This window comes from Caretta caretta, chromosome 1 (assembly GCF_965140235.1).
Source record: "Caretta caretta isolate rCarCar2 chromosome 1, rCarCar1.hap1, whole genome shotgun sequence".
NCBI lineage: Eukaryota > Metazoa > Chordata > Testudines > Cheloniidae > Caretta > Caretta caretta.
The window spans coordinates 58,240,198-58,252,898 of record NC_134206.1 but is presented as its reverse complement, the minus strand read 5'-3'; the positions used below and the strand labels follow the sequence as shown (position 1 = coordinate 58,252,898).

Here is a 12,701-nt window from a genome sequence, read left to right as displayed (position 1 = left end):
CTAAGTAAAAGTTTTAGGTGGGGCATGTAGCCCTCAGCTGCATATGCTCTGTTTATAAGCAGATGAGAAAGTATGATTCAAATGGCTGCTAAAGTACAGGCATCTTCCCTGAAGACCAGCTGGTGCTGTCCCGATTGGATCCCTCGCCTGGGAAATGGAGGAACTGTGCTGTTGAACGAACAGCTTTGGTCGACACAAAGAATCAAGAAGATCCACTTATTTTTTTTTCTGAGTGGAGCAGAAATGCCCCTACAAAAGGTTTCCAGTTCAGATCCAAGTGAGGGTGGACTCCTCACAGTAACATTTGCAGAAACATATATGAAACCATTAAGGCTGGAAATTATTTGTACTTACTGTATCATAATTTTGTTCTAGGAAATCAGCTACCAATAATTTGTGTCTCGTTAGCAGGTCCTGGAAAAGAAAGAACCAGGGGAAAAAAATCACTACCAGCTTTTTTTCCCCACTACTTTGATCATCATTTTAATCTTCAGTTGTAATGGCTAGGGGAACATTTTAAAGCAGCTCTTCTCCTTTACAATAATTTCCAGCATTATCTTAATGAAAGAATAGGTAAAAGAGAGACAGTGCACCATTTAATATCAATTGCTGATTCACATTTACTAGTTCAGTGAATAAAAACAAAACAAATACTATATTTAGAAAATACTCCGATATGTATATTTATAGATTTTTGCACTTATATGGTCTGTGGGCACATGTGCATATATTAATTTTTAAAATGCCAACTGTAAATTGGAGCTATTTTACCTTTATAGAAACTACCTTTCAGAATACAGTGTATAGCTCAGGGACAGCCAGACTGTGGCCTGAAGTCCAAATGTGACCCATGAAACCTAAAACATTCACCATATGCTCACTGTCACTCTCCTTCTGTGGCTGCAAAGTGATCACAAAGCTAATCAATTCCAGATTTTTATGGATTATGGATGCAAATAGGCAATTTAAATTAATTGATCACAGCAAAAACAATTACCAATCACCCAGTTTCAAAAAGATATATTGGAATTGGAAAAGGTTCAGAAAAGGGCAACAAAAATGATTAGGGGTATGGAATGGCTTCTGTATGAGGAGAGATTAATAAGACTAGGACTTTTCAGCTTGGAAAAGAGATGGCTAAGGGGAGATATGATTGAGGTCTATAAAATCATGACTGGTGTAGAGAAAGTCGATAGGGAAGTGTTGTTTACTACTTCTCATAACACAAGAACTAGGGGTCACCAAATGAAATTAATAGGCAGCAGGTTTAAAACAAACAAAAGGAACTATTTTTTCACACAACACACAGTCAACCTGTGGAACTCCTTGCTAGAGGATGCTGTGAAGGCCAAGACCCTAACAGAGTTCAAAAAAGACCTAGATAAATTCATGGAGGATAGCTCCCTCAATGGCTATTAGCCAGGATGGGCAGGAATGGTGTCCCTAGCCTCTGTTTGCCAGAAGCTGGGCGACAGGGATGGATATGAGCGACAGGGAGTGGATCACTTGATGATTACCTGTTCTGTTCATTACCTCAGGGGCACCTGGGACTGGGATAGATGGACCTTTAGTCTGACCCAGTATGACTGTTCTTATGTTATGTTCTAATAAATATTGGGGTTGTCTACATTTATTTATTTAAAAATAAATTTCTATACGAAGACGGAGTTTGAACCTGAGAGGTTTTAAGCACCACAATTCCTATTCGGAGTTAAGAAAAGACGAGCACCATAGATTTCACTGAGAGTTTATGTTGCTAAACATCTCTTTGGCTCAAGAGTAGCCCTCTGGCTCCTGTCAAATGCCAGTGTGGCCGCTGGCATCACAGAGTTTGGGCCCCCTTGGACCTGACTCTCCTCTCAGGCCATTTTAAATAGTGTAACTCCATTACCTTCAAAAGAGTTACTTTCCACAGGAGTATAATAGGAGTGAGAAGAGAATCAAGCTCCTCATCTAGTAAGTTGACCTAAGCCAATTTTTTCATATTTGGGTGCCTACAAGTTAGCCACCTAAATCCATATTTAGATACCTAAAGAAAAAAATTAAAATGGCCTGAGCAACCACCTTCCCTATTGAAGTCTATGGGAGCTGCAGGTACTTGGCACCTCTGAAAATCAGGCCACTTATTTAGGAGTCTAAATATGGATTTATGTGGCTAATTTGAGGCATCCAAATTTGAAATTTTTTGGCCTACTGCTCTCTTCAATAAATTGCACTGAAATGCAATAAAAGCCTAGATCTAAAGCCCATTCAAGACAATCAGAGTCTTTCTGTTGACTTGAACAGAAAGGGCTTTGAATCAGGGCCTGTATCTTTTTCTTTAAAAGATCTGTCTTTTCTTTTAACAGCTTTGTTACTCACTGTCAGAAGTTGACGCATATGCAATTGTCTTTACACAGTGGTGTCCTCAATAGCTCCAAAAATATATATTTAATCTGATGATTCTTCCCTTTTTAATTTGATTTACAATGAATTATAGTGAAAGGATTTGTATTTATCAGCTATTGAGAAGGGGGAAGAAGAGGGCCTCATAAACATGGTTGCTATAAAAACTAGTATACTATATAGTTAGTATATTCTTTTATTCAGCAGGGATGTGATGAATTCAGGTTAATTAGCTGAGTGGACTTCAGCCTGCTTCATATGCAGGGCACTTAGCAACCAAGCACAGCATTTTTCATTGTGTCCAACGAATTTCACATAGTCCAAAAATTAGTTTTGTTTTTATTCATAGAAAATCACAAGACAGACTGGTGCAGCAACATTTGACCAGCATTCTTCCCACCTCCCCCTGTTACCTCCATAGCAGATTATGTCTCTAAATACAAGTCCATTTTCCCTGTTCCCCTGCCATTGCTCGGCAGCTCAATCACCCTCTGCCATGCATCTGGCTGAATTTAATTAAAAAGTATATCTTAATATCATCAGAAATTCCAATATTTCCCTCCTATAAATATCCTTAGATATTAATGCAAATTTAATTAAGTCCTTCTCTGGCCCCTGCAACAGACGAGTCTTTCTTCTCTGCACTGAACACCCATGTGATTACATTATACAACCCAGCAAGGGGATTGCAAAACCCTGATCAACAGGTGCAGTAATCCACCAAATGAAAAACTGTAATGCTTGTTTTTGCAGTCTTAGTAATCAAGATATAGCTATATGTTTTACAATTCCTGTTGCTTTCACATCACTTATTGCTATTCCAACATAACAGTGATACCAGGATCAACCAATGTTTATCTAGATCAGTGCCATGTCTCTGACACTAGCCAATACCAGATGCTTCAGAAGAAAGGGCCAAAAAAAAAAAAACAACAACAAACAAAACACCCCAACAACCTATAATGGATCATTATGGAGTAACCTGATCACAGAGGAAGAGTTTCTCCTAACTTCAGGCAGCTAGTAGCTGACTTATGCCTTGAGCCATGAGGATTTATGTTCTTTATAATTTTTTCATCTATTTAATGCATCTATGGACATTACTATTCATACAGACATAGAATTCTATTTTTAAATCCTGCCATGCTCTCAGCTGGTGGATCCATGACTATATAGGTCTATTGGTTATAAAAGGCAGGGTCCAGCAGTCTGCAGTCCTTAATACAGCTCAAAAGTGCTTTGTCACATGCCCTGCTTTGTGGCTGGGGGAAAAGGAGATTCTGTTACCCACCCCACCCATATTTTTCTCTTGCTTAAAGCCTGATTACTCTGATATTGTGCAAAGGATATGAATTTCTTCCACAGTAAATTAATGGCAGAGCTGGAAATAGAATCCAGGAAATCTTACTCCCATCCCCAGGCCTGACCAAAAGACAACACAACACAGAAAGGGTCATGGACCATCAAAAACTTGAGTCATGTGTACATCTTTGTAAAATAATGTTGCTGTACATATTTTAACTTGGAATTCTCTATATTTATGTACTAGTTCAAGTATCAGGACGTTTAGCTGGAGATAACAAAGATGTATAGCAACTTCAAGTCTTCTTTATTGCTAAACAGAGCTGATTTGTTCTAGAAATCTGGCCTCACTGACCACTTAGGAACAAGAGGTTACTCCCATTAAGCAAATCTTTACTCCACTCAATACTTCAATGATGACAGTAAAAATTAAGACTGGGTTTCGGGATGTGCCTTGCATTGGTGAGTTGAATTCTCTATTAGACTTTCTTCTAATTATATCCAAGGTTTCTCTCATCATGTTTCTAATTAGCTTTTCGAGAGGAAAGAAATAACTTGTTTCTATGACAGCAAAAACCTACTGATAGAAGAAGGAAAAAAAGAGCCATATCTAAATTTAGAAGAATCTCTCATTGCAAAGATTTTGCCACAGCTTTCTTAAGTGGTTTTTACAGAGAATAACCAAACTGTTCAGGGTAATTATTTTCACCAGCTTATTTCTCTATTCTAAACCAGTCTCACGAACTACAAGTTTACAGAGCCATCAATTAAAATTTGCCGCATCGCTGTACTGCAGTTCTAGGACCGTGTGACCAGTACAGGTGCATGTGGCACCTTTGATCCAGTCAGGATGTATTGGAAATGTTTTCAAGTTACGTGGATCTGCTGGTTACACACTGGAGGCAAAGCAGTCTGCAGTCCCTAATACAGCTCAAAAGGTGCTTTGTTGCATAGCCTGGCACCAACTTCCATGACCACAGTGCTTGGGCTGGGAACAGCAGTCATGCAATTAGTCATTCTTCTTTTCTTCTTCTTTTTAAATGATTGGACTACTATTGAAGAGGTAGGAACAAAGGGAACCTTTTGTGGACAAAGCAGTGGAGGAAATGAGGATGTGGAACCCTCTATTACGGGGTGGGAGACATGTGATTGAAGAAGCTGGTGCCCTCTTCAGGGATTCTTATATTTCTTCTAACAATATACTAAATGGGCATTAGCTATAAGTTGTCAGACTCCTACATGGTATTGCTGGATCTACCTGTTTTTTTTTAAATTTTATTTTTGTTTAAAAAGGACTACACTGACCCGAGTACTCTCTTGTCCATAGTGCACATTATAGCAATTTATGCAAGTTCGCTATCCTTTGGAGAGGGCAACATACATAAGGATTAATCTCTGAATTACCTGTCAGCCAAAATTCTTACATTATCTATTAGTGGACAGTACAAAGCCAGTCTGGAAGAAGAGCTCTGTGTAGCTTGAAAGTTTGTCCCTCTCACCAACAGAAGTTGGTCCAATAAAAAGACATTACCTCACATGTTTTGTCTCTCTAAACTGAGTAACAGGCAAAATAACACAGCATTTTCTACTTCACAACCATTCCATAGACATGGAGGTCCCAGATGCCAGGCCCGTCAGCCTTGTTTAGGAAGGTCCCAAAAAATACCTAGTGGAGAAGGCATTGCTTTCCAGTGAGTCTTCCTAATGCTGCTATCAGAGTTCACAACTGACACTGCAAAACCAAGACAAGCTATGGGAGGCAACACCCCAGAATTGCTTAGAAGAAAGACGTAGGCAAAGTTGGTTGGACGAAACAGCTGACTGATTGGAAATTATTAGTACATGGTACCATACTGATCTGATGAAAAGCTGATATTAAGACAAGTGGCAGAGATGTCAATTAGAGGGGAGATGTTTCAAGTCCTCCCTCTCGTTTGTTCTTATTCTCAGTTGTGAAGTGTCTAAAATCGACATTTTAAAGTCCTTAGGACATGGACCTAGTTCAATTACCCATGCTACCAATCTCCTAGCATGTCTTTGGAAGTGGTATAAATAATCATGTCAGCCTTTTGTCCAGGATGGTTAAGCAAAATAAGAGTGCTTTCTTTTTTTTTAATTATGTGTTTAGCATGTCACTCACTTCAGGCCTGGAACGAGTGCATTTTGTTTGGGTTGAAACTGGCAAAATCTGCTTTATTATGGGATTGGTATTATTTTTCTGCACAAGCGTCTGTTATCCTGTTGCAGTCACAGAGCCGGGTTTGAAGGTGTCTGGCAGTCATTCTTTCAGTCTGTTTTTACTGCTGTTTCAAATATGTCGTGATGTCTTTTCTATTGGTTAAGATTTACATTATTCATCTGAGCAGAAGCATGAGCCCACAAGGGCTTAGTGAGGATAAACTTCCACATACAATGTCAGCATTTAGTTCCCTAAAACAATAATGAACTAAATTGTACCATTTAAACACAGCCTATGGTAAAAAGGGGTGTGTGGCCTGTAGTGGGGCAGCTGCCACACTCCTGGATAACAGCGGTTAAAAGCAGCCATGCTAGGCTGATTGGGGAAGCAGCCACAGCTGAGGCCAGCTCAGTCAGGGCCCAGCTGGCCCTTATAAGAGGGCTGGGGGCTAGGAGCTGAGGGAGCATCTTTCTAGTGGTGGAGAGAGAAAGACCTAGCTGCCTGGGAGATAAGTGTACCAGAGGTAGAGTAGTGCTGGGGAAAGGCAAAAGGAACTGGGGAGCTCCAGCCTGGCAACTCCCCAGGCTGCAGGCCTTGTGCAAGGCCTAAAAAAGGTATTGGGGCTTCAGAGGTGCAGTCCGGGGTTAGGCAGAGACAGCTGGTCCAAACCCCCCTTGCCAATAATGAGTGGCCATTACAGACTGCAGTTTGCCCCAGTGAAAGGTGGCAAGATGATGACTGGCAGTAGCTACTGAGGCAAGGTGGAGATAGAGTGTTGGGTGTTCTCCTGGAAGGGGAGACTCAGATGTGGAGGTACTGAAGGGGCAGAACCCTGAGGTAAAGGGCACCAGGGTCCGGGAGGGACACGGGGCCTGAGGCACGCGAGCCACCAGCCAGCAGAGGGCGCTCCGGAGCTGGAAAAGAGCTAATTCCCAGACAAAAAGCAGGAGATGCCGTGGCAGTGAGTCTCTACTTCGCTACAGGCCACACCTCCCCATGGAGACCATTCGGAGATATGCTGTGTCACGGAGGCAGAATACCTCCTTGAACGATGCCATACATAAGGGACTCAAAACCATTACTACACTCCTTTCGGTGATGTGTCTTGCCAGCTTTTTCTTCTCGGTGTGCCAGGCCTACTCCATGGAATGGTGCAGAGGAGGGGAACAGAATCTTGATTCCACCTCCCTACTCCAAGAATGCAGGACATGGAAGCAGGGCAGATACAGCAGTTACACCTGGCCCTTACATGGGCCTCCCAAGGTAGGGAAGGTCCTTGCCCCTTCTCAGTTTGTAGAATGTCTGTGCACAGATTAAGTCAGTCACATATTTTATTCATTCATCAAAATTATTCAACAAAACTTTCATTAATTTTGTTGACTCCGTAGCTTGCTATTTGAATTGTGTTGTTGCATTGTAATTGGTCACATCAGTCATATGATTTACATCTGCGTTGTGATCAGATCAATGTAACAACCAATTTGCAAATGTACTCCAAAAAACATGCTGATGTTTTGACTTTGTACTTATTTTAAATTTAGCAATAAGGGCACCTAGAGCCCAGACAGGATTTCTTTTAAGTTGTACTTAAATCTGGATACATAAACAAAATAAAGGATTGTGAATACTGCAAAAGGTAGTTCATTTAACTATTCACGCAAATATTCATGGAATTTATTTTAAATATTTGCCTAACTGTGCTTCTGAAGAATAAAAACCTAAAGGCTGCTGCAGCCTCAGGTTCCCGAACTTTAAAGAAATCATTCTCTCTGTTTTAAATTATCTAAGAACAAGTCACCCGAGTCTGCATAGCGATTACTCTCTCAGGCCATAATCCTGAAATTCATTGTATGTTGCAGACTGCTGCACCCATGCAAAGTCCCAGTGACTTCATTAGGGTATGTTTATACTACGAAATTAGGTCGATTTTATAAAAGTCGATTTTTAGAAATAGATTTTATACAGTCGATTATGTATGTCCACACTAAGCGCATTAAGTCAGTGGAGTGTGTCCTCATTACTGTGGGTAGCATCGACTTACGGAGTGCTGCACTGTGGGTAGCTATCCCACAGTTCCCGCAGTCTCTGCCGCCCATTGGAATTCTGGGTTAAGCTCCCAATGCCTGACGGGGCAAAACCATTGTTGCGGGTGGTTTTGGGTACATGTGGTCAGTCGCCCCTCCCTCCACGAAAGCAACGGCAGACAATCGTTTCGCACCTTTTTTCCGTGCAGACGCCATACCACGGCAAGCATGGAGCCCGCTCAGCGTCACCGCTGCTGTTGTGTCCTGGGTGCTGCTGTCAGCAGACGGTGCAGTAGGACTGCTAACCATCATCATCCACCTCTTCCGCTGCAACTCTGCTCTCCTGCTCTTGTAAATGAGCTCAATCTCAATAGCAAATTTCTCCCTATTGTTGTCACCCACCGCTTCTGCTGCAACTCTGCTCTCCTGGTGCCATGAATCCACCTCGCAGGTCCTCTCGTTGTTCTGTATAATATTTATTCTCGTGGCATCTGTCGTCATCCACCACTTCAACTTTGCTCTCCTGCAGACTCCAAACCACAGCAAGCATGGAGCCCGCTCAGCTCACCGCTGCTGTTGTGAACATTGTAAACATCTCGCACTTTATCCTGGAGTATAAGCAGAACCAGGCTAAGAGACGCCAGCATGAGGAGGATTTTTATGAGGCCATGGACACAGATGTTCCTGAAAGCACGCGCTGTGGCAATTGGGACTTCCTGGCGGCAGTGGGGCTGGTTGATACAGTGGAATGCTGATTTTGGGCCCGGCAAACAAGCACAGACTGGTGGGACCACATAGTGTTGCAGGTATGGGATGATTCACAGTGGCTGAGAAACTTTCACATGTGTAAGGCCACTTTCCTGGAACTCAGAGTTGCTTTCCCCCACCCTGAAGCACAGGAATACCAAGATGTGAGCTGTCCTGACAGTTGAGAAGAGAGTGGCGATAGCCCTGTGGAAGCTTGCTACGCCTGACTGCTACCGGTCAGTCGGTAATCAATTTGGAGTTCGCAAATCTACTGAGGGGGCTGCTGTGATCCAAGTAGCCAGTACAATCATTGACGTTCTGTTATCAAGGGTAGTGACTCTGGGAAATGTGCAGGTCATACTGGATGCCTTTGCTGCAATGGGTTTCCCTAACTGTGGTGGGGCGATAGACGGAACACATATCCCTATCTTGGCACCACACCACCTTGCCGACAGGTATGTAAACTGCAAGGGGTACCTCTCAATGGTGCTGCAAGCAATGGTGGATCCCAAGGGATGTTTCACCGACATCAGTGTGGGATGGCTGGGAAAGGTGCAGGACGCTTGCATCTTTAGGAACTCCTGGTTGTTCGAGCAGCTGCAAGAAGGGACTTACTTCCCAGACCAGAAAATTACTGTTCGGGATGTCGAAATGCCAATAGTTATACTTGGGGACCCAGCCTACCCCTTGCTCCCATGGCTCATGAAGCTGTAACACAGGCAGCCTGGACAGTAGTAAGGAGCAGTTCAACTATAGGCTGAGCAAGTGCAGAATGGTGGTAGAATGTGCCTTTGGAGGTTTAAAAGCTCGCAGGCGCTGTTTGCTGACTAGGTCAGACCTCAGCACAACCAACATTCCCATTATTATTGCTTCTTGCTGTGTGCGCCATAGTATCTGTGAGAGTAAGGGGAGACATTTATGGCAGGGTGGGAGATTGAGGCAAATCGCCTGACATCTGATTTTGAGCAGCCAGACACCAGGGCAATTAGAAGAGCACAGCAAGGCGTGCTGCGCATCAGAGAGGCTTTGAAAAACAGTTTCATGACTGGCCAGGCTTCGGTGCGACAGTTGTGTTTATTTCTCCTTGATGCAAACCCGCCCCCTTTGTTGATTTTAATTCCCTGTAAGCCAACCACCCTCCCTCCTTCGAAATAAAAGTAATTGTTTTGAAACCATGCATTCTTTCTTTATTAATTAAAAAAAAAGGGAGATAACTGACAAGGTAGCCTGGGTGGGGTGGGGGGAAGGACAAGGCCACATTGCTTATTGTAGCCACACTACAAATCAAACTGTTGGAATGACAGCCTTCTGTTGCTTAGGTCATCCTCTGGAGTGGAGTGGCTAGATGCCTGGAGCCTCCCCTCCACGTTCTTGAGCATCTGGGTGAGGAGGATATGGAACTTGGGGAGGAGGTCAAGCGGTTGTACAATGGATGCAGCGGGGGTCTGTGCTCTTGTTGACTTTCCTGCAGTTGCATCAGATGCTTCATCATGTCTGTTTGCGCCCCCATTAGCCTTAGCATTGCCTCCTGCCTCTGCTCTTCGTGCTCCTGCCTCTGGTCTTCATACTCACTTAATGCTTTCCTAACCTCTAACACTGAATGCCTCCATGCATTCAGCTATGCCCTATCAGTGTGGGAGGACTGCATGAGCTCGGAAAACGTGTCATCGCGAGTGAGTTTTTTCACCTTCTAATCTGTGATAACCTCAGGGATGGAGATGATATAGGGGGAGCCTAGAAATATTTGCACCTGCGGGGGGGAGGGGAGGGGGTTGGGAGATAAAAAGGGAGAGTAAAATTTAAGATGATACGTTTCTGAAAACAAAAGGGAGACTCTTTCACAGTGAATCAAGCAATTCACAGCAGACAGCACATGTGCTTTAGGTACAAGATTGCATTCTGCCTTTTATATTGAGTGCCTGCCGGTATGGTGACACATCACACACAGCTGGGCAACAGAATTCGGTTTCCATGCAGCCATGGTAAGGCAAAGGGTACGCGGGGTTGGCTTCTTATGCATGACATGTGGGAATGGTTTCAAAGAGCAGCACCATCCTTTCCCATAGCAAGCAATGGGTTGGGTTTCACATGAAAACTGCAGCCCCTCCTTTTACAGGTGGATGTGCAGCACACACCTCCCCCCACCCCACCACGTGGCTATTCTCCGGGATGATCCCTTTTAGCCAAGCACAAACAGCCCAGCATGAATGGTGTCCTTTTACTGTTCCCTTACAAAAATTCCCCTATTTCAACCAGGTGACCATGAATGATATCACTCTCCTGAGGCTACACAGAAAGATACAGACCGAATGTTGCTTGAATGTGACCAAAACCCAGGACCATTCGCTGCCATGCTTTGTGCTGCAGTGATTCCAGAATACTTTCAGAGTACCTCCAGGAGAGTTTCATGGAGATGTCCCTGGAGGATTCCCGCTCCATCCCCAGACACGTGAACAGACTTTTCCAGTAGTTGTACTGGCCGCAAATGCATCCCAATTCTTCAGGGAAAATCAAACATTAAACACTATTGCTTTTAAACCCTGTACTGTAGTTACAAATGTGCACTCACCAGAACTGCCTTCTCCAGCTTCAGGGTCGGGGATCCCACCTTCGGAGAGTATTGGTTCCAGGGTGATGAAAATGTCTTGGCTGCCGGGGAGAATGGATTCACCGGTTGCCTGCTGTGCATTCTCCTCCTTCTCATCCACAAAATCCTCCTCCCTGTTGCATGAGACTCCCCCCTTGCAGGTGTCCACGGACAGTGGTAGGGTCCCCTCCTAGAATGGCATGCAGCTGATCATAGAAGCAGCATGTATGGGACTCTGACCTGGAGCGACCATTTGCCTCCTTTGTCTTTTCGTAGGCTTGCCTCAGCTCCTTAACTTTCACACGGCACTGCTGTGTGTCCCTGTTATAGCCTCTCTCCAACATGCCCTGTGAGATTTTGGCAAATATATTTGCATTTCTTCTTTTTGATTGGAGTTCTGCCTGCACAGATGCTTCTCCTCATACAGCAATCAGATCCAGTGTCTCCCTTTCGGTCCATGCTGGAGCTTGTTTGTGATTCTGGGGGGACTGCATGGTCACCTGTGCTGCTGAGTTCGCTGACCAAACAGGAAATGAAATTCAAAAGTTCCCAGGGCTTTTCCTGTGTACCTGGCTAGCGCATTGGCGTTCAAAGTGCTGTCCAGAGCGGTCACAATGGAGCACGCTGGGATAGCTCCCAGAGGCCAATACCGTCAATTTGCGTCCACACTACCCCAAATTCGACCCAGCAAGGTCGATTTTAGCACTACTCCCCTCGTCGGGGAGGTGTACAGAAGTCGATTTTAAGAGCCCTTGAAGTCGACGGAATGGAGTTGGTTGTGTTTATTAATGTGCATTAATTTTAAAATTGACCTAATGTGGCTAAATTTGATCTAACCTCAAAGTGTACACCAGACCTTAGGGTTCTGTGTGGGTGTAGTAGCCTGTCTGCATGCAAGAAATTGCAGTGATCAAGGCCTTAAAATCTGAAGCTGCTTGGTGCTCCAAGCCCACAGATCCCCATGGATAAGGCAATGAGTACCACGTATGACTGGATTGTATAATTGCCAATATTTTAAAATGAATCTATGAAAAAAGCTTGTTCTATCTACTAACTATGGCTAAGCAGCGTGGTGTGTAAGGACCAAACTCAGAGCAGTAATATGAAGTAAGAAACATTGTGAATGACTTTAAAATGATTCATCCCATATATATATTTTTAAGGGATTATATATGACACATGGATAATTTTAAACAGTTATACAAAATGCCTTGGGATGTCAGGATGAAGGACATCAAAGAAATAGAAATCTGGATTAAATTAAAGACTCTGGACTGACTCTATCCCTGGTGTAAATCCAGTCACAATCAGACCAGGGATGAATTTAGTCCTCTCTATCTTACAGTAAAGAAAGCAGTCTACTAGCAAGAAAAACCCAATCTCTGTATACTATACCACATCCAACAGTCTAAAGCCAGTGAGGGAGGAGTGCTGTTTTAAACCCAGCATTGTAAAGTTCCCATAGACATCAAATAAT

The 12,701-nt window shown here is 43.5% G+C and overlaps 1 protein-coding gene across 7 annotated transcripts in view; it reads right to left on the bottom strand.

The window, feature by feature from the left end:
• CAB39L (calcium binding protein 39 like) overlaps nucleotides 1-12,701 on the bottom strand; it is a 117,687-nt gene that overhangs the window by 21,941 nt on the left and 83,045 nt on the right. For all 7 annotated transcript variants that reach the window (XM_048849681.2, XM_048849711.2, XM_075128416.1 and 4 more), the window contains one exon: nucleotides 355-414. In XM_048849681.2, the coding sequence (XP_048705638.1) occupies nucleotides 355-414 (60 nt within the window). The remainder of the gene's footprint in view (nucleotides 1-354; nucleotides 415-12,701) is intronic.